This window comes from Salvelinus namaycush, chromosome 6 (genome assembly GCF_016432855.1).
Source record: "Salvelinus namaycush isolate Seneca chromosome 6, SaNama_1.0, whole genome shotgun sequence".
In the NCBI taxonomy this organism is placed as follows: Eukaryota; Metazoa; Chordata; class Actinopteri; order Salmoniformes; family Salmonidae; genus Salvelinus; species Salvelinus namaycush.
In genome coordinates, this window is record NC_052312.1 from 37,082,096 (window position 1) to 37,104,419 (window position 22,324).

Sequence of the window (22,324 nt, forward strand, 5' to 3'; positions counted from 1 at the left end):
TTTACCGGTTTTTATTTATGAGACTGTTGAACTTCCCAAGGTGATTTATTGGAAATGGACTGTATTGAAAATCTAAATACTCAGACAGGGATATACTGCCACCTTCTGGTGATATTTTTCTTTGACCCTGGTGGATTGTTACATGGGTTTTTGTCGAAGATGTGCACGCTCACACACTGCAATTTGCGGTTTTATTTTAGCCTTGGCGCCAGTCTGTTTTTGCTTTCTTGCCATCTCCTTATGGAATTGTCTAAAATGCCAAAAGCACAAACAAATCTGAGACCAGGCTAGTTTTGTTTATGTCGTTTAAGAGAAATGTAATCTAAATGGATGTGTTTGGTGGGGGTTGCAAAGTGCATTGATTTGCAGCTGTGTAGAATAGTAAACATAGTTGCACAAATGTTGTAGATTAAAATCTCAAAGGAAGCAGACGAATTCCAGATGTTTTAATGGCCACTATTTTAGAAGTCTACTAATGTGCAGTGCCATTCCATTAGAATTCAGAATGATTTCCAAATGATTGTTTCCAAAGATACATTACAAACCAAGAGCGTAGATAAATATTATTTTAATGCAAATAAGCAAAGTATGGATTCACTGCAAGACATGGAGGTGGTTCAGCCCTATGCAGAGAAATATCTTATGAGGCTAACATTCTATGCAGAAGACGATCCTGCCTTCAATTTAGGTAAATCTGTTTTTTTATGTAAATTGTGAAATAGCCACCAATTTATAATTTTTTGTCAGTTATTTCAAACAATTTCATAGTTCCATTCTTTGTTTCATGATTGGGCAGATTTCATGAAGGAAACATACTCCTACCCAACAAACACGACTGTGCGACTGACCAATACAGCAGAGAAGCCTCTGACACAGCAGAACCTGCAGTGTGTGGCCCTCAGCATCCCAGACCTCAACTACCATCTCACAGGCCATCCTTATGCCCCGGGTCTCCTCCACCTTCAGACAGACCCTCTAGACCAACCCTGGATCCCAGAAAGCAGACATGAGATATAGTCTCTCTGGAACATTCCACTATTCCCCTGACCAAGATGTCTCTTCCTGAGGACCAGTTCCATGGCTCTCAAGGGGATAGCGAGAACACCAGTATCACTGATTCCTCTGTGACAGACTTCCCAGGGAAGGAGTGGACCTCTGTGAACTACAGAGGCCTGGAGTTTATAAGGGCTTTCTCCCCAATCAGACAGACTGACGATGCAACTGATATAGTGGGAAGTTGGAATATCACCGATTACACTGCTTACGAGCAGTTTGTCTTCTCTGTCGATGTGGACATCCTCAAGGCAAAATATCCTTCAGGAACAGAGGAAGCTAGTACCACCTCCAAAATGTTAGAAGAGAATAGTTTAGAAAGAGAGGAAGCTATTCCCGCCTCCATAAGGGAAGAGGGGAATAGTTTTGTAAGAGAGGTCTCTAGTTTTGACGACAAGGGGAATAGTTTAGAGAGAATGCTAGTTCCGCCTCCACATGGGAAGAGATTAATAATTTAGACAAGAGAGGACACTAGTTCCACCTACGAATGGGAAGAGCAGTATAGTTTAGGAAGAGAGGACGCTAGTCCCACCTACAAAATAAAAGACAGCAATAGTTTAGGAACAGGTCACTAGTTTTGCCTACAAATGTGAAGAGAGAAATAATTTAGGAATAGAGGACGCTAGTTTCGCCTACAAAAGGGAAGAGGGGAATAGTTTCAGGAGAAAGGCTGTTAGTTCCCCCTACAAAAGAAGAGAGAGGACAAAGTACCGGGATGTACAGAAGCAAGGACCAAACCATAGACAGGGAAGAAAGATAACTAAATGATCCTTAAGGCCTTAATATGGCCAGACTATGAAAGTTTAGATGTGATTCAAAGTATTTTATGTAGCTTCACTTGCAGAGATGAAAAGACAAAGCTTTCTACATCCAAAAAGGCACAATCACTGAATGCATGGTTTCAACGTTTTTACAATAAAACAGAACGACACCTACTCCCTGAATATTTTCTTTATTCTTTTAAGTCCAAGGCATCTGTCAGAACATAACCAGAGGTGACAAAACAATATACAGTACATTAATTAAACTCCAACACATCTTTAGAAGCCAAACAACGTAGTTGTATTATCAGCAGAAAGACTGCGTTCATACAAACCATCTCCACAGAAAAGGCTTGTAATCCCCTTTAATTAAAGATAGACTCAGCAAAGTTGCATTGCCACAAGCAGCACCGGAGATATTGAGATGAGCGACAGTAACACACAGTATCTGTGCACAGGTTTGTGTCACGCTGTTCACAGCGTGGTAGCCAGGGCACCAAAATAGCTGAGAAGTCGAGCCTCACGCTTCTTTAGTTGTGGAAATTGACCCACTATGTTGTTTACTTTTCTGCATAATATCGCTGAGTCTACCTTTAAACCAAAACTACATTCTCATTGTCTTTCATCAATTTGTCCTTAACGTACCCTAATGAAAGCCCTTTCCTGATAATTCAACAGTGAAAAGGGAAAAAAGACAGTTTTGGTTGGTCACTTACAATTCAACTCTTCTTCATCTGTACAAAATCCCCCAGGTGAGGGAGAAGGCACGTTCCTTATCCATTTCATTGAACTGTACTGCTGCTGAGCTTAGCATTTGTTTTCTAAACAATGTTCATAAGTTAAATCAAGTCAATGAATTTCTCAATTTTGTCCGTTCATGATTCTACCATTTATCTTCTCACGCAAGAGTTAAAACATTTGTTTAGTTATTAATTGTGGTCCGGCATCAGCTTAGCATTTTATTTAAGTTCTTCAATTGCCCATTGCAAAACCGGCAGTGTAAAACCAAAGCCACTTCTTGGCTACAAACTTTCTTCAATATCCAATATGACGTATTAACTATATTACTAATTTGCATTAGCGTTTAAGGTTTGTAGTGAACACTAAAACGAAGATTTTTGCAAATCCTTAATTTTTAATTTGCAGTGTAAACAATAGGGAATGTTCTATATGATTCAAGTCTACTTCTAATCAAAGAATCCGAAAATGGATCTCGATAGTAGCCCAATGCTGCTATGCTAACTTAGACATTGACATTGACCCACAATGCATAACTGTTGCTTTGCCTGTGCTTGTAGCTACTTTAAGGTTTAAATCATGTAACAAGCTGTGTCTTTCTAGATTTTTCCCCACCAACGGGGATTTGGCCATACTGTTTCCTACTGCAACCATCTACAGCTCTACCGTTACCACTTCTCTTCATGTGAGCTACGTAGCCGCAGCACGCACAAACAAGCCTCTTGTGGCATATGATGTAGTCTCTGGACTGTACGACCACTGGCATCAACTAAACATCCTACATTCCATCCGCAACGCTCATAGAACGTTGGGCAGATAGAGGGAGCAGAGTAGCATATTCTGGCCCAGCGCGGGGAAGCGTCTGAAGGCCTCCCAGGCGTCTGAGAAGATGTTGTACTTGAGGAAGACGCGGTGCTCCAGGCTGGTGGGCAGGCTGACGTCGCGCGACATAATATAGACGCCGTCGTTGTGCAGCGTGCACGTGAGGTTCAGGCCCGACTTGGAGGTGTTGTCCTTCAGGTGGAGCCACTCCCCCGTGATCACGTTGTAAGACTGCACTGTCAGCATGTCCTCCGTCTGGCTGGCCCGCCGCCCCGGACCCGGCTCCAGCTCGTGGGTGTACCCCCCCACCAGGTAGATGGTATCTTCCACCGAGAGCATCTGCTGCTTACGCACGTGGGCCGAGCAGGAGCGGAACACTGTCCAACTGTCAGAGGTGGGGCAGTAGCGGAGTACGCTGGTATTCCTGTCTAGTAGATACAGAGAGAAAAAAAACAGCATTTGTTAAAATAATTGAAAAAACAGTTGATATTTTGTCAAATGGACACGCACTATTTGTGTAGCCTACAGTTCTTTATGTCTACTGTGTGTATACATTGGACATTTTAGAAAATGTCCTCACTTCTGCTGGGAATGAAAATCACCCCCACTAACCTCTGGCAGTATATCCTCCCATGACGTAGATCATGCCCTGGCACTCGCAGGCAGAGAACTCTGCCAGGGGGTCAGGTAGTGACGACACACAGGTCCACCAGTCCTGCTCAGGGCTGTAGCACTCCACAGTGCCCTGACACTGGCCTCCCACTGCATACAGCTTCCCTCGTACCGCCAGCAGCTTGAAGTTGGACCTTACCGGAGGAGAGACGGATATACAACAACATTACAGGACGGAGACATACTGTAGCCTATGTAGTTTGCTGGCTCAGCATCAAAACAGATTGAAGATCAAGACATCGGAACAGACTGGATATTGGAACTCAAGACTGGGACAGAGATCTATTCATATAGCTGACCTGTACTGACCTCTTCTGGTTCAGGGGGGCTACCTGGTTCCATTCATTTCTACAAGGGTTGTAGCAGTGTGCCGCTGAGATCTCCTGGCTGGTCATTCTGTACCCACCGACAATGAACAGGTAGTTGTCCAACACGGCTGAGCCGTAGCCTCTCACATTGACCATGTCAGAGGGCAGGTTGTTAGCGAGCGGCTTCCAACGCTGCTCTACTTCCCCATACCTCAGCATGGACCAGGGCTCATCCTGGTCTGGTAGGTCCAGAGCCAGACAGGTGAAAAGTCCGATCGCCACCAGAGTGGCTGTGCCTTTCATACGCATCTCTCTAACCTGGTTGCGCAGGGCAGCAGGTAAGTCGTTGAACTCTGGTCTCCGCAGCATCGGGTGGTAGTGACAGCTCATATATCTGAGACAAGCGTTGCGTAGATCATGAGTTCCATATACCTCAGATAGGCTGTAGAGTTCCACACAATTCTCTTGTCGAATTTCAGACGAAAGGAGTTTTAGGATAGAGGTGACTTGCAAAAAAGATGCAGTCTCAATCAGGTCTTCCAGGGTCTCGTTGACTACTTTCACTTTGGAGGTGTTGATAAACTCCAGGACCAACTCGAGCCCTGGCACACTCAGCCCCTGCAGTTGCACTGAATCCTCTCTGGACTCGCGCATCCCAGAGCTGTACAGTGCACGGAAGTAGTCGCTTTTTTCTATCAACTTGCCTTTGTTGACGTTGTACGTTTTGTCATCCATGACAATTACGATTATTTGTTCAGATGACATGTTTAGTGGTTGGGTTAGCTAGCTAATGTTGTCAAGTGATCTGTTTTGTTGACTGTCTTCTTCCGGCCTCGATCTGTTAATGACGGCCTGTCACAGTTTACATTTCTCAGGCACAGGGGTGGTCTGCAACTCTACTCGCACCGCAGTCACCAGGCCTATATATGGTAATGTTCAGCCCATACGTCTGGATGATGCCTGGTTAATTTCAACTCAGTTATGAGTGTGCTAGCTAGCTAGCAAGAAGCTAAGAGTGACTTGGAATCTTGCTAGCCACTTTATCTTTCAAAAACAGCAGGTATTATCTCAACGTATATCCAAAGAAGATGTTTTGCTGGACCATGTGGTCATTTTTAAGATGTTTATATTGGCTAACACACTTTCCTTGCATTGTCGAGATAATCTGCAGAAAGCTGCAGTTGGTTTTTGAGGAGAAATTTGCAGCATATTTCCTGTTTTGATCCTGTGGGTTGCGTCACTTGCTTGCTCAACCGGAAACCACCGTTTTCTTCTTCGTGTAAAGACGATGCCATGCAGATTGGTACAAGATGTGTTGCTGCCACCAGCTGGCTTGGGGTATACTCTACCTGCACTCGACAGGTGCAAGCCACCCGTAATACATGTTCCTATACTTTGCTTCACCAAATGTTCAGGGAACCAGGTACATTAAATCCCACAGTTTCCAACTATCAACAACATAAACTTGCAATGAAGTAAGATATCAGTGTATAGCCTCTGTGGCTCCCAACACACAGCTCATCTAGCCTCCAATCTCAGGCTGAGCCTACCCAACAGGGACATGTTTATTGGTGGTTGATGTAGGATACAGTATTTTACTGTTAACTTAATGGCTATATGGACTGGAGGCAAGCATTACCCAGTGATGAAATATGTAACTGTTTTGCACTTCGCTGAGTAGGCCTTTTGGAGTACCAATGATAAATATTTGAATCACAATTTAACAGTAGAGTAGTAGGAAGCTGAATCTGATACTTTTGTTTGGCATGACTATTTTGCCGCTCGATTTTTCTCTTTCTCAGGGGCATTTGTTAGTGGAACAGCAGGTTTTGGGGAGAGTTAAAACAGACAGACTTTCTGCATTCTTCACCCTTCTGCTCCGTGGAAAAAACACTCATCGAGGGAGTACAAGTCTAGATAATGGCTGATTGCGCTCTTCAAGAATGCGGATGGCCATGTATAGGGGCAGGCAGCTTGTGTGTGTGTGTGTGTGTGTGTGTGTGTGTGTGTGTGTGTGTGTGTGTGTGTGTGTGTGTGTGTGTGTGTGTGTGTGTGTGTGTGTGTGTGTGTGTGTGTGTGTGTGTGTGTGTGTGTGTGTGTGTTGGTAGGAGGGGGGATGGGTGAGGACACGACACTATGGCAGACCCAACTACTTCAGACTGGGACTAACAACAGATATTCACACCTGCAACGGGTCTACCCTATATGGGACCTATGAGCTGGACTGTCAAGTGTCCATACGTTGTAGACACTGCCCCAGAACTGTGGCTTGCTGCACCTCTACAGACAACCATCTGGCACCTCCTTCCCATGCACCATACCATAGAAATTGTATTCCTATGGCATACATGTTTCCAGGGCAAAACTGCCTAAATGTGTCCCGGTTGCAAAGAGAGGTTATATTACTGGTAACTTTCAAAGTTTACCAGTAAACTACCAGAATTTTGGTAACTTTCAAGGATTTTTTGTCATTTATTAAAGGACATCTAGTGGCCCTTTTGGGTACTTCAGATTATCACATGTAAAATATATAAAATAATAAAATAAGAGGATTTTTACCATAAACTTAGTCAATACCATTGGCCTTTATATAAGGGTTTCAGCACAAAATATGCTTAATATATTTTATTTACACACTTTCATTTATTTTACTATGTCAATATATCTGTGTCGTTAATGTTTTGCCAACAAACTGGTGGCAGTTGGGAAAAAAGTCAATAGTTGAAAGAGTTGCAGAGTTAAAAAAAAATATGCCTGGTATTTCCCCAGTCATTTTGTATTCTCCTTCATTGATGTCTCATCTTGCATCTGGCACAACTTCTCTTGAGAATCAGGATAGGCCTACAACTGGTTTAGTGTGGTTGTTAGCTTACAAGTCAGCAGCTCAGTATCTTCCTGGTGCTTCATTTAAAGTGGTGCGCGGTGCCAGGGTGTGCTACTTGACCCAATGCTTGACCCATCTGTCTGCCTATTTAGCCTCCTCATTTTGACCAACATTCACCCCATTCCATGTTATTGGGCTGCTGTAAGATTTTTTTTACGTTTGCCTAATCATTTATGGAAATAAACAGTAATATATTTTAACAGTGAACACTGTTGGTAATAAGTCTATACACAGATGGTGGACTTAATAACAAAACACATTGTTCTTGCTGTCAATTAGACCGAGGTAAAGTTGGTTTTATATTCACACATTCAGACATTCAACCGACTTTCATCAGACATTCAACAGACATTCAACAGACATTCAACAGATATTCACCAAAATCCATTTGAAGCTGTATAAATCAATAACTAATTCACCGTTTGTCACAGAAACATAAAAATAAATATGGTGTATTCTATAAATGTCTAGCATACTTTTACAACCTTTGTTTTGAATAAAAATTCCAGTTTATGACACAATCATCAAGCTAGGTATGATTTATTCTATAAATGTCTAGCATATTTTAACATCCTTTTATTTTGAGTAAACATTCCAGTTTTGACTTGATAGAAATACATAACATCTATGGACTTGCGGTGGCGGTTCTAGACCATTTCAACTGGGGGGGCCAAGCTGGGGCCAGTTGTACTGTTAGAGGGGCCAGTTACATTAGATGTTATTGTTGTCATTGTTTTCTTCACTGCATTGAAGGCATTAGCAGGCAAAAGACCATGTTCATAATCATCATCATTGCCACTGTCTAATAACGGATGTAAAAAAAGAATGATAGCAAAAATGTGCTATGTAAAAATTATTTCATACTCAACATTTAGGGGGGCCACAAGGGGGTCCAAAATTGTTGTCACAGGGGCACTGCCCCCCCCCCCCCCCCCCCCCCCAGAACCGCCACTGTGGACTTGGTGTATGTAGGAGCAATTTATTTTCGTGAATAGGGTGGTGAACCTAATAAAGTAAATCTGATCCCCAAGGTCCTCATAGGTTCACTTGGATGTATAGAGTTGGCGGTAAAGAAACACATATGAAACTAGGACCTTAAAACACTGGCAGAATTCTTTCATCCACATCCATTCACATAAAATATGTATTTTAAAGTATAAATGCCCTTCTAAGACGACTGTCTTTCTGGATGTTTTAAAATGTTTGCAAATAGTTATTTTTGCAAGGAATGTGAATTGAAAGGGATATGGTAATACCTATGTAGGTGACATATTTCCCCACTGGTATAATGGGTATAATGTGTGGTAGTTGCACACCTCCCTGCTGAATTATGTAGAGCTGATTTGGGCCATTGGGCCATTTTTTTTCAGGATCTTTTGTGAAAAAAACACATTTTGATGTAGGCTTTGTGCTAGCAGTTTGAGAGAGAAAGAGAGCAAATAGCATAGGGACAGCCCGGTTGAAGTCCTCATTTTTAATGGTTAGTGACAGTAGATTGCAGAGGGGTTCACATACAGTTCAGAGGCAAATCATAATGTATACATTTAGCCCAAAAACAAAACATGTACCGTCCACTTCTTATATTAAGTGTTTTTTTTTTGTTATCCACCCTCTGTTATCTTTCAATACCCAATACCCAATATATATATACAGTATATACGTACACTATCGTTCAAAAGTTTGGGGTCACTTAGAAATGTTCTTGTTTTTGAAAGAAAAGCTATTTTTTTGTGCATTAAAATAACATAAAATTGATCAGAAATACAGTGTAGAAATTGTTAATGTTGTAAATGACTATTGTAGCTGGAAACGGCAGATTTTTTAATGGAATATCCACATAGGAGTACAGAGGCCCATTATCAGCAACCATCACTCCTGTGTTCCAATGGCACGTTGTGTTAGCTGGAATGTTTACTCAAAGCAAAGGTTGTACAATTATACTAGACATTTATAGAATAAATCATACCTAGTTTGAAGATTCTGTGACAAGGGTGAATTAGTTATTGATTTATACAGCTTTAAATTGCATTTTATAGATTTTATGTATTTCTATCAAATCTAAACTGGAATTTGTATTCAAAACAAAGGTTGTCAAAGCCTGCTAGATATTTATAGAATAAATCATATCTAGTTTGATGATTCTGTGACAAACGGTGAATTAGTTATTGATTTTTACATTTGTGAATGGCTTTTGGCGAATGTCTGTTGAATGTCTGATGAATGTACGAATGTGTGAATATAAAAGCAACTTTACCTCCGTGTCAATTAGCTGTCTTAAAATAACGCAAAGCCAGTACTTTAGCAGAGTGACGTCGGCCGCGTGCCTCTGACAGGATGGCTCTTGAGCGCAGCGTAGCGGAGGAGAGAACCGCGCGCATTCATAACGAGTGGGCACCATAACCAAAATCACGCACTGTCATTCATGCGTATGGTCTTCATCCGAAGCCTTTGACGGACTGTCTTAAAACAAAACGAAGATGAGGGAAGAGTCACGTGGGTTCTGTTTTCTTAAATGTTTTTTATTCATCATCAGCGCCCGGCAATGGGTGTCCGCGAGCAGGAACCTGCGCCCGTGCAATGAGGTAAGAGCGCGCAGCTCGACACGAACGGCATTGGCTGTCACACTGTTATTTAAAACACTGTTATTAAACTACAATAAATAAGCAGGCCATGACATTGCCACCAAGTGCGCTGAACGCACAATGTGTAATCATCTTATTCTATGTCCCAACCATATTTATCATGTTTGTTACGAACGTTATCATATGGGTCAAGAATAAACATTAACCAGGGGATTATAGGCTACAACCTTCTGCCAATCGTTGTTATAAAATACCTATTGGCGTGGAATGGAGTGGAGATAAACGATGTTATGGAGGCCTTCTTTGTTAGTGGTGGGATTTAAAATGTGTTGGTCGCCTATTCTTCTTATCGGCTTAAATCCTAAGCATGTTGACAAAATATAAGGCTCCATAATATGATGACGCGGCGCACTGAGCCGATCACTTGGCATCCATCCTCGTCCGTGCTGCCTTCCGATGATGTGCCGGAGTAATATTACCGCTGAGTAAGAGGAAAACAGAGGAGGGAAGGACAGCTGAACAGCAAGGGCCCTGGCACTGCATTATCCGGTTAGATGTATCTATTATGGCTATGATATCAGCTCTCTAAGGACAATAGCTGCCTGGAAGCCATCTCTGTCCCAGCCTTCTCCATATTATTTGAGCTGAAAATTATTGAGTGCTGTCAGATTTGTGTCCCAGAGTGTGTCCCATTACACTGCCAGATCTACACGCACGCACGCACACACACACACACACACACACACACACACACACACACACATACACACACACACTGATGGATTCATGGATGATGGATAGGTCTCCTCTGTATCCATGGTGACCATGATGAGTCACAAGGAGACAAGTTATGCACATTAATCTCAATACCCTTTTATCTACCTTCAATTCCACTGCACAAGCCCCATATCCACCACAGTACCAATATTTACCCACCAGCCCCTCCCCAGACTCCTAGTTGCCTCTGAGGAAAGCAGGTGCACTCCACTTGAAAGGGGTTGCCATGGGGCATGGTACTAAGGGGTTTCTATAGCTACCTCTCATCTAGCTGATATATGGCCTCACCTATTGAGAGTTTGTTATGCGTGTGTGTTTGCCCATGTCCCCAATATTTGTGTGGAAATGGCAGGAACAATACTTGTTAGAACTAGAGAGAGATGATGATCTATACAAAAGAGCCCAGGTTTATCTATACTCCACACACAGCCTTAAACTCTCTCTCTCTCTCTCTCTCTCTCTCTCTCTCTCTCTCTCTCTCTCTCTCTCTCTCTCTCTCTCTCTCTCTCTCTCACATCTCCATCCTCAGATTCCCCACCCCTCTCTCTCTCTCTCTCTCTCTCTCTCACACACTCACTCACTGACTCTCTCACTCTCGTTCTCTCGCTCTTTCACACACAAACACACACACATTTAACATTAACAGAACCACATACAGTCAGTATATACACACACACTCACCCACTTTGAATGCAGTAATGATTTGGGTGGCAGTGAGCTGTTTGTCAGTGGTCCGGATTGATTGCCATGGCAATGCTGGGTGAACAGAAGGTTTGGGAGGATGGAGGAAGGGGATGGTGAGCAACATGGTGGTGGAAGTGAAGTGTTGCATCACTGGCTGCAGATAGAATGCTTAGAGACAAACCACCATGGCCTCCAAAACAAGATGGCCATCCAGTGTCCTTATGCCTTTTCTCTGTGAGGATCCTCCCTCTCTCTCTCTTTCTCTCTAACGTTCTCTCTCTCTCGCTCTCACACACACACACACACACACATGCTTGGTTGTGTGGATGAACAGTTTTTTCCGGTAGAAGTTATGTTATTGACCTGAAGTGACCTGTTCACAATTGGCTTACTACTTAGTAGTAAACAAACAGAAGAACAAATGCATATGGCTGAGACAAAGATGAGCGGTAATAACCCAGAGTATTGACTTAACATACAGCAATTATAATAACCAGAGTATTGACTTAACATATAGCAATTATTAATGGAGCTTTCTTTTCTTTCCGTCTGATTTTGTTTTCCTTATCTGCCCAGCCTCACTGATGACAACCTGCTCTGACACTGGCTTTCCATCATACTTGATGTTGGCTGTTTAGTACGCCTATGCAGCTTATTAGATTCATTTGGTGCATGCTGTCCTGAAAAACAACTGCATATGACGAGTGAATGGGTGTTCTGGCACATTGACAAAGAAGTGACAAGGAGGTGTCACTAAAATGAAATCCTTGCAACCTGTTCTGTCACTGCAGATTTAAGTGTGTCTTATATTGTTTTATCTACTGGGACATGTGTGACTGATTGTGACTGTGTGTCTAAGTGAGTGTATCATGCTCTAATATGACTACTGTGAGATTGTGTATCTTCCAGACAGACTACTACTATGAGTATACAGAGTGTGACAGTGCAGGGTCTCGATGGAGGGTGGCCATCCCCCACAATCTGGGCACCTGCTCAGCCCTGCCTACTCCCACCAGAGGAACAGACTGCTGTGAGTACTGTGCGTGCGCGTACGTGTGTGTGTGTGTTCATTAACATTTATTTCACCTTTATTTATTCAGGTTTGCCTCATTTAGATAAAAAATCTATTTTTCCAGAGAGACTTGTTCAAGATAGCTGCGTACGTTCATGAGAGAGAGAGATACTGTCTCGGTGTGAATGTGTCTGTCACATTGTGTGTGTGTGACCCTCCTCTCTCCCTGTCTGTGTCTGTCTGTCTGTCAGCATTCTCGTGTGCGGCGGGAGAGTTCCTAGAGATGTCCGCTCAGCAATGTACGCCGTGTGCGGCCGGCTCCTATTCGCTGGGCAGTGGGGTGCGTTTCGACCAATGGGACACTATCCCTGCCGGCTTCACCAGCCTGGCCACCTACATGGACCCAGGACCCAGTGTAGAGGAGAGTCAGGCCTGTAATAGGTAACACACATGTCGGTTTTACTGTCCTTGTGGGGACCAAACAGTTGATTCACATTCAAAACCCTAACGCTTAACACCTAACCCTAACCCCTAAACCTAACACTAATTGTAACAATAAACATAAAATAGCCTTTTTCCCTGTGGTGAAAATCTTAAATTTTTTCCTTGTTTTACTATCCTTGTGAGAACTTCTGGTCCCCACAAGGATAGTAAAACCCAAAACACACACACACATACACACACCTGTCCTACACATACAGCCACACACACAAACTCACAGTAGTCCTGTATTCTCTTTCTGTGTACTGTAGCTCATCGTGGACGCCGCAGGGTGTGTATCTGGAGTCTAGTCGTGATGAGTGCACCGTGTCTCTGGTCTACGCTGTGCATCTGGAGAAGCAGGGCTCTGTCTCCTTCAGCTACCAGTACCCTGACAACAACATATTTTTTGAGTTCTATGTGAGTCTGACTCTCTCCTCCCTGATAAAGTTTATATCAGTTCATTTATTACCCTTTTATTTAGCTGGTTGACGTATGTAGAGATGAAAAGTGGGTCTGTTTTGCGGTAGCAGGGAAGACTTTAATTGTACATTAATATATTTTTGTACATCAATAGATGTGGGCAATTGAGTGCTTAACTGTGGTGAGGAGAATCAGCTGCTGATTGGAAGCGAGAGAATCATGTGATGCAATGTTCTGAGTGGTTACCGTGGTGACGTGTGTTCAGGTCCAGAACGAGCAGTGTCAGGAGATGGCACAGACCGACGATCAGAAGTGGATCAAACTCACCACCAATGGAGAGTGGGACACACACACGGTGAGGAGGAAGGCAGTGTATGTGATACGTGTGTTATATGATTGGTGTGTGTGATGTGTGTAACATAATCTGTGTGCAACATATTGTGTGACATGTGACTCAGGTGAATCTGAAGTCTGGCACTAACATACTGTACTGGAGGACGACAGGGATCCTGGTCGGAGGGAAGATGGTTAAACCAGTGTTGCTCAGGAACATCCAGATTGAGGGTAAAGACTGCTCGTACCTCTACTCCCTATCTTCACACTCACCTATATTCTCTCTCCCATTCCGCATGCCTCTGTAATGTGGTCGGTCAAGGCACTCCAGATTCTGCCCACTCCAGAAATCGCCCTTCTTAGATCTAGGAAATGAGACCACAGTGTGAGACGACAGCAGAATCTACATCCTAATTAATTATGTGTCTCTGTCTAGGTGTTGCCTACACCTCAGAGTGTTTCCCGTGCCGACCAGGCTGGTTTAGCTCCGCCCCTGGCTCCTCCTCTTGCCAGCCCTGCCCCAGGAACACATCGTCTAACAAGGGAGCCGCCTCCTGTACTCCCTGCCCCGACACACAGTACTCACGTATGTACTAGACACACACACACATTCAAATGTATCAGTAGAGCCCAGTTTAAATATCCACTGTCTCTCTCTCTTTCACTCAGATGAAGGATGGTCACAGTGTAAGGAGAGGCCTCCATGTTCGGAGAAGGATTACTTTCAGATCCACACAGCCTGCGACAGCGAGGGAAAGGTAAGTCACACACACATATAGTGTGCATATTGTGAGCGGACCAAGTAATTTGGCATCACTCTAAAGCGGAAAGGTGGAATAAACGAGCCAGGAGTAGGTTTTCTTGATTGAGCACAGTTCTCTATTGAGGGATTTTGGTCAATACAAACACTCCAACATAATCAATGAAAATCTCCCAAGGAAAAACATACATCTTCTTCTCCAGATGAAACAGGAACACAATACGATTATCTTTAAACTACAACAAAAGTCACGGGTTTGTCACCGTCTTAATGGTTCTTTGTGGATAGCTCCTCTCTCTTGGTGGCCATCCTCCAGAGATAGTTTTCCCCCCTTTATCTGCTGGTTCCATATTCTCTCTTATAGGGGAAAGAGAATATGTCATTAGTACCGTCAGCTGTGCTTAATTGCCTCTGGTTACCTTGTCACACATGCCTTGTTAGGCTACTATCCATCAGCCCAGCCTGCCCTCTGGTGGTCCTTCCACAATATATAGAGCGAAGGCTGTGGTCATATACATTAGATTACAATACATAAGACATTCTGTGTATAGTATCTCTAAGGTTGTGAGGTAACTGCTGTGGTTGCCGTGGTGACAGACGCAGGTGATGTACCGGTGGGTGGAGCCGAGGATCTGTGAGCAGAATGTGACGGGCGCTGTGGCACTGCCCCCTACAGGGGAGAGAGAGGCCTGCCCGCCCTGTAACCCTGGTTACTACAACACCAACGACTCCACCTGCTTCCCCTGTCCTCCTGGAACACACTCTGACGGCACCTCAGGTACACACACGTGCGCACACAGACACACACACACACACACACACACACACACACACACACACACACACACACACACACACACACACACACACACACACACACACACACACACACACATACTATATATGTATATATTCACATGTGTATATACATTAACAGTGCACATACACACACTTACAGTACACACACACACGCCACTCACGTCTGTATTGCTGTATAATGAAATGTGTTGTTGACGGTTGTGTGTGTCTGTCCCAGTGTGTGAGGATTGTCCTGCAGGGACAGAGCCAGTACTGGGGTACGAGTATAAATGGTGGAACGTCCTCCCTTCCAACATGAAGACTTCCTGCTTCAACGTGGGCAACTCCAAATGTGACGATATGAACGGTGAGAGAGAAACATGTCTCGGGTGATTAGGGTCAAGAGATATGTAATATGTATGTAGTAGGACACATGGGTGAATAGTAGATATGTCTAATATAGACATCCTGCTGGGTATGTAATAACTCTGTGTCTCTCTGACTAATGGGAGCATAGATGTATTTTTAATAGATATGTGGTGTCCCTCAGATTGTAAGGAATATAGATGTGTGTTTAATGGAATGTGTAATCACAGTAATATGTTGTTGTTCAGGCTGGGAGGTGGCAGGGGATCACATACGCAGCGGTGCTGGAGGCTCGGATAACGATTACCTCATCCTGAACCTGCTGGTTCCTGGCTTCAAGTTAGTCTTGGCTTGACTGTGTATTATTGCTAGAGCTCTCAGGTTTTTCCTGGATAGGTCATGTGGTCAGAATGAACACATGGCTATGATTATTGTGAAACATGAAACGTGTGTGTGTGTGTGTGTGTGTGTGTGTGTGTGTGTGTGTGTGTGTGTGTGTGTGTGTGTTTGTTTGTTAACTGTGTGTATGTGTGTGTGTTTGTTAACTGTGTGTATGTGTGTGTTCTGTCAGGTTACCCACATCACTTGCTGGGATGACCGGGACTGAGTTTGGCCGGATCACCTTCGTCTTCGAGACAATCTGCTCTGCCGACTGTGAGCTCTACTTCATGATGGTGTGTGTCGGATCATTCGCATCTGCACGAGTGTGTGTCTAGGTTCTCAGGGAAATGTTACTGACAATATCAACAGTGTTTTAGCCAGTAAATCAATATTACCCAACCCAACATAGCCAGTATGACACAGCCAATACATGAGTGACCTACTTTTATCCCGCTATTGGATAAATACATATCAATATCTATGTTTGTTAGTAAAGCCATATAAAGCAGAACAGGGTTCCCCAACTGGCGGCCCGCAGCCCCCCAAGTTTTCTGAGCCCAAAGAAATAATACAACATTTAATTGTTGGACATAAAACACTGTAAAAACACCAGCAAATCAGCTACAAGTGATTTTAATTTTGGAAATCGGTTCCCAAGTATTCCCACGTATAACAGAGAAATATATGTGATCGTATACAAATGTACACAAGGTTTGAAATGATTATGTTTTAGTAAAATATTATGTTTGTGCTTCTTGCGGTCAATCCACTCAAGAAAACATCGGCCCGTGGTTGAATCTAGCTGAAAATCCCTGCAGTAGACAAGGTTAAAACTGATGAAACTAAAGTATATTTGAACAAACACAGCCAATCACAGTACACAATATACACAACTAAATCACAGTAAAGCAGTGAGATTTCAGATAAACCAGTCACTGTGTAAATTGTAAACTAGAGTGATCCGCTCCCATATAAACCCTGTGTGTGTCGCCCCCTGCAGGATGTGAACAGGAAGAGCACCACGGTGGTGGAGTCATGGGAGGGGAGTAAGGAGAGACAGAGTTACACACACATCATGACCAGAAACGCATCCGTATCATACACTTGGGCCTTCCAGAGGACCAACCAGGCTCAGGACGTGAGTACACACACACATACACTCTCACACACACAGTGACACTGCACACACACATACTTCACAGACACACTCACATACTTCACTATAATATATTGACGTGGGTGTATCTAGGTGCGGCGGTACATCAGTGATGTGGTGATACTCTACTCGGTGAGCGTGACAAACGTCCAGGATGGCGTGGCATCTGCGTGCCGGGCCTGCGCCCTCCTATCCCAGAGTTCTCAGCGGTCTGGGTCGTCGTCGTGTATTCCATGCCCAGCTGGGTTCTACATTGACAGAGACACCAACCGGTGCCAGGAGTGCCCCCCCAACACATACCTGTCTGGTCACCACACATATGGAGAAGACGCGTGTTTGCCCTGTGGCCCCGGGAGTAAGAGCAACAAGGTATTATATTAAACACAAACACACAACTCATATCATCACACAACCATAAGTTACAACCTTACAAACTAACCTTACGTAACCATTATAATCATTAGAACCACTTTATAACATTACATCCTCATAACCTAATCTAAAATCTCAGGGCCGTACTTATAGGAGTTTTACTCTCATCCAGATCAACAGTTAACAGTCTCTGCTCTGGATAATAATGTTTTTAGCATTGGTACTATCATGTGTGTATCATGTGAGCCGCTATTTGTGCGGTGTGTGTTGACTTAATGCTATTGTGCCCCCTCCTAGGAGCACTCTCGTTGCTATAGCGACTGCTCCTTCAGTCACACGGAGAACAACCGCACCCTGACCTTTGACCTGAGCTCTCTGAGCACCGTGGCCTCGCTCACCATCGGCCCCAGCTTCACCTCTAAAGGCACAAAGTATCTCCACGTCTTCAATGTCAGCCTGTGTGGACACCAGGTAACACACACACATTCGCACACGCACACACACACATTCGCACACGCACACATCAGCTTGTGTGGACACGAGATAACACACACATACCTCAGGGTCGTCGTTGTGTGTTCTGTTTCAGGGGAAGATGGCAGCTGTCTGCACAGATAATGTCACTGATATCGCCAACAAGGACATGGGGAGTGATTCCACCCAGTTCGTCAACTCAGTGGACAGCTTCATCTGTCAATCAACCATCATTCCTGCGGATGGGCGGGGCTTCAGGATGGCTCTGGCATCCCAGTCTATCAGTCTGGCTGATACCTTCCTTGGTGAGATGGCAATCGAATAGTGCCTTCATAATGATTATAGAACAGTGCCACAACCACTAGTAGTCATATAGCCAGAGCACAAAGTATACTCTTCATCTAAAAACAGATTTATTTTCAACCATTTCATTTGAAACTTGTTTTCTCCATCTCTTCTGTCTCTCTCTCAGGAGCGACAGTGGACAGTGATTTAGACGGAATAAACACTAGACCAGAACTCTTCTCTGACAACTCAAAAACCATACCAGACATCAACTTCTTCTACAGGTAGGCCAGCGTAGACCTAGACGCCATAGAACAGCATTCATAGTTTAATAGTTCCAGTGAAGATCAGTCATTGTGGTTGAAAGTGGGTGGAAAATGTATTTTTTGTACACTGCTGCTACGCGCTGTCTATTATCTATGCATAGTCACTTTACCCCTACCTACATGTACAAATGACCTCGGCTAACCTGTACCCCCGCACATTGACCCTGTATATAGCCTCGTTATTTTATTGTGTTACTTTTGTTGTTTTTTACTTAAGTTTATTCAGTAAATATTTTCTTCACTCTTTCTTGAACTGCATTGTTGGTTAAGGGGTTGTAAGTCAGCATTTCACGGTAAGGTCTACACTTGTTGTATTCAGCGCATGTGACAAATAACATTTGATTTGAGTGTGTGTGTTTGACTGTCTCAGGTCTACTCAGGCGACTGGATCCTGCCAGCGTGGTCGGAGTGCGGTCATGACCATACGCTGCAACCCAGAGAAGACGGACCGCGGGCAACTCACAGTGCCCAGGTACACACACCTGTCTGACTGTCTGCTCAACGTCACCTGTCTGCTCAACATCACCTGTCTGACTGTCTGCTCAACGTCACCTCTGACTGTCTGCTCAACGTCAGCTGTCTGACTGTCTGCTCAACGTCAGCTGTCTGACTGTCTGCTCAACGTTACCTGTCTGACTGTCTGCTCAACGTCACCTGTCTGACTGTCTGCTCAACGTCACCTGTCTGACTGTCTGCTCAACGTCAGCTGTCTGACTGTCTGCTCAACGTTACCTGTCTGACTGTCTGCTCAACGTCACCTGTCTGACTGTCTGCTCAACGTCACCTGTCTGACTGTCTGCTCAACGTCACCTGTCTGACTGTCTGCTCAACGTCAGCTGTCTGACTGTCTGCTCAACGTTACCTGTCTGACTGTCTGCTCAACGTCACCTGTCTGACTGTCTGCTCAACGTCACCTGTCTGACTGTCTGCTCAACGTCACCTGTCTGCTCAACATCACCTGTCTGACTGTCTGCTCAACGTTATCTGTCTGACTGTCTGCTCAACGTCACCTGTCTGACTGTCTGCTCAACGTTACCTGTCTGACTGTCTGCTCAACGTCACCTGTCTGACTGTCTGCTCAACGTCACCTGTCTGACTGTCTGCTCAACATCACCTGTCTGACTGTCTGCTCAATATCACCTGTCTGACTGTCTGCTCAACGTCACCTGTCTGACTGTCTGCTCAACGTCACCTGTCTGACTGTCTGCTCAACATCACCTGTCTGACTGTCTGCTCAACATCTCAGCTGAAAACGTTTGTGTATTCTTTATGTGTGAATTTTCATTAGCGCCTTCTACATTTCTCCTGTGTGTGTGTGCGCAGTGCGTGCCCTGCAGGTACGTGTGACGGCTGTACGTTTCACTTCCTGTGGGAGAGTGGGAGCGCCTGTCCCCGCTGCACCCAGGATGACTATCACCAGATAGAGGGAGCCTGTAAGGGAGGGGCCCAGGTAACCTGTTCCCTCTCTCTTCATCTCCTTTAACACACTCATGCTACTCTTACTTTCACCTCTTGGTATTTCAATTGAACCTACTTTCTCGCCTTCTCTACTCTCTCTCCATCACTTCCTCCCTCCTTCCCCCTCACCTTCTCTCTCTCTCTCTGTAGGAGACTCTGTCTGTGTGGAATGAGCCAAAACTGTGCATCAAAGGCATTTCCCTGCCAGCTAAGAGCTCCGCCCCCTGCGAGGCCATCGCCCTATGGCTAAAGGTGGGGGTAGGGGGCGGGGCCTTCTTGGCTGTGCTGCTCGTCTCTCTCACCTGCTATTTCTGGAAGAAGAACAAGAGGTGATTGACTGACACCTGTTAATCAAATAACCATCCTAGCCATAGGCTGTAGTACAACGTTCCTGACTCCTGCATCTCTGTGTCCTGTGTGTTTCTGTGTCACTGTGGCACCCCCTGTCAGGCTGGAGTATAAGTATTCTCGGCTGGTGATGTCAGCCAATAAGGAGTGTGAGCTGCCGGTGGCAGATAGCTGTGCCCTGGCCGAGGGGGAGGAGCCTGAGGATGACGTGGTCTACTCCCACAAACCCTCACTGCTCGGGAAGCTCAGGGCCATCGCCAACAAGGTGTGTGTGTGTGTGTGTGTGTGTGTGTGTGTGTGTGTGTGTGTGTGTGTGTGTGTGTGTGTGTGTGTGTGTGTGTGTGTGTGTGTGTGTGTGTGTGTGTGTGTGTGTGTGTTAACCCTGTGTGTATCTCTATCCTTCAGCAGAGGGAGGGAGACAGCAGTGAGTCGGTACAGCTGAAGTCATCCCAGTCTGAGAGATGGGTCTGGGGGTAACGACGAGAAAGAAAGAAGAGAGAAAGGGAAAGAAAGAAGAGAGGAAGGAAGGAAGGAAGGAAGGAAGGAAGGAAGGAAGGAAGGAAGGAAGGAAGGAAGGAAGGAAGGAAGGAAGGAAGAGAGAGAGAGAGAGAAAGGGAAATAGAGAAAGAAGAAGCAAGAGTTGGTAGGGTTGGCACTGAGTTCCACTCCTCTTCATGTCTCCTGGGCTCTGCTCATTCCCGAGGACTCCATCGTGGCTCCAGCTGCTCCAGTTTCCTCTGCAAAGGTACCTGTTCCCATGATTCTGACTGAAACTGGAAAGTGGTTTGGCTCCCCACCCTAGACCCTACCACACAGGGGAACACAACCATGCTTATTGCCATGGATATTGAAGGGCTGCAAATGAAAGAAACTGTCACTGTTTTTGTATATTTTGTATTGTCATTTGGAGTTTATCTGTACAGTCATGTCTAAAGTATTTATAATTATTAGTGGTGTTATGATTTATCTTTATTAAATTCTCACTTGCCTTTGGGGCCGTGTTTGTATTTGTGTGCAGTTCTGTTAGGCTACACATTAGTATTATTATTATTATTAATAATAATAGTAATACAACAATAGTTAATGGGGCCTGGAATACTCCTGAGAATACCATGTCTTGTAGAATTAGACCAGTTTGTTGGATATTCGACGGCTATTTGCGCTTTCAAACCTCAATTGCTTTCAAACCACTTGAGCCACAGACTCCAAATAAGTGTCATGATGTTGGAAAAATTGAGCACAACATTGCACAGGTCTTATTTTTGGGCATTCATTTTCTCTCCAAACCTAATAAACATGTGGAAATGTGAGCAGCATTTTGTATTCCTAGTTGAATTAGTTAGGGAGCGTGAACAAAGTACAAACTTTTTTTACATTAAAATTTCAATAGCTCCTTGGTCATGTGACCTACTTGACTCAAACAAGGTTCAGAATGTCCACTGACTACCTTTCTATATTGCACACCCTTTAGTTTGTCCATTTTCATCTCACGCATTTTTACCTGAATTTTTCAAACATTCTAATTGAAATAGTTCCTTGGTCATGTGACCTAGTGACTTAAAACAAGGTTCAGAATGTACACTCAGTGGGCCTACACATTGCACACCCTTTAGTTTGTCCATTTTCACCTCACAAGATTTTACATTAATTTTTCAAAATTTAAAGTTTCAATAGCTTCTTGGTCATGTGACCTACTGGACTCAAACAAACTTCAGAATGTCCACGAACTAGCCTTATATATTGCACACGCTTGTTTGTGTACTGTAAAATCACGCAGTGTAACGTACATTTTTTCAAAGTTTTACATTTCAATAGCTCCTTGGACATGTCAATTACACACCTAAGAAGCGTGCAGTGGATATACACCCATATTGCATAACCTCTATCATGTATCTTCTATATTGTTGTACATTAATATTAGTTTGACAATTAGAGGGTTCAGTCCAGTGATGTGTTTACCCTTTTCTTTAATATTTATCTAAAATAATTGGTAGTTCTAAGTACTTATTTTCCCTGTTTTTTTATTTTTCCACAGTATTTAACAGTGGTACACAATAGAAGAGAGACAGAT

At 44.0% G+C, this 22,324-nt stretch overlaps 2 protein-coding genes across 2 annotated transcripts; one reads left to right on the forward strand and one right to left on the reverse strand.

Annotated features, from left to right (window-relative positions):
- Window positions 1-1,989: 1,989 nt before the first annotated feature.
- On the reverse strand, window positions 1,990-5,573 carry LOC120049948 (kelch-like protein 42). Its single transcript, XM_038996474.1, has 3 exons — window positions 4,356-5,573; window positions 3,987-4,180; window positions 1,990-3,802 (listed from the first exon to the last, which is right to left on the reverse strand). Exons 1-3 carry the CDS (start codon window positions 5,117-5,119, stop codon window positions 3,351-3,353), a joined length of 1,410 nt encoding a protein of 469 aa, XP_038852402.1. The 5' UTR covers window positions 5,120-5,573; the 3' UTR covers window positions 1,990-3,350.
- Window positions 5,574-9,715: 4,142 nt separating this feature from the next.
- Window positions 9,716-20,730, forward strand: LOC120049110 (endosome/lysosome-associated apoptosis and autophagy regulator family member 2-like). The gene is made up of 22 exons (XM_038995352.1): window positions 9,716-9,820; window positions 12,191-12,311; window positions 12,545-12,734; window positions 13,046-13,193; window positions 13,462-13,551; window positions 13,655-13,760; window positions 13,966-14,115; window positions 14,199-14,287; window positions 14,887-15,067; window positions 15,326-15,454; window positions 15,702-15,792; window positions 16,025-16,127; window positions 16,835-16,972; window positions 17,084-17,359; window positions 17,660-17,833; window positions 17,952-18,141; window positions 18,309-18,405; window positions 18,818-18,919; window positions 19,771-19,897; window positions 20,056-20,234; window positions 20,356-20,518; window positions 20,668-20,730. The coding sequence occupies exons 1-22, from the start codon at window positions 9,716-9,718 to the stop codon at window positions 20,728-20,730; spliced, it is 3,012 nt and encodes a 1,003-aa protein (XP_038851280.1).
- The last annotated feature ends 1,594 nt before the right edge of the window (window positions 20,731-22,324 follow it).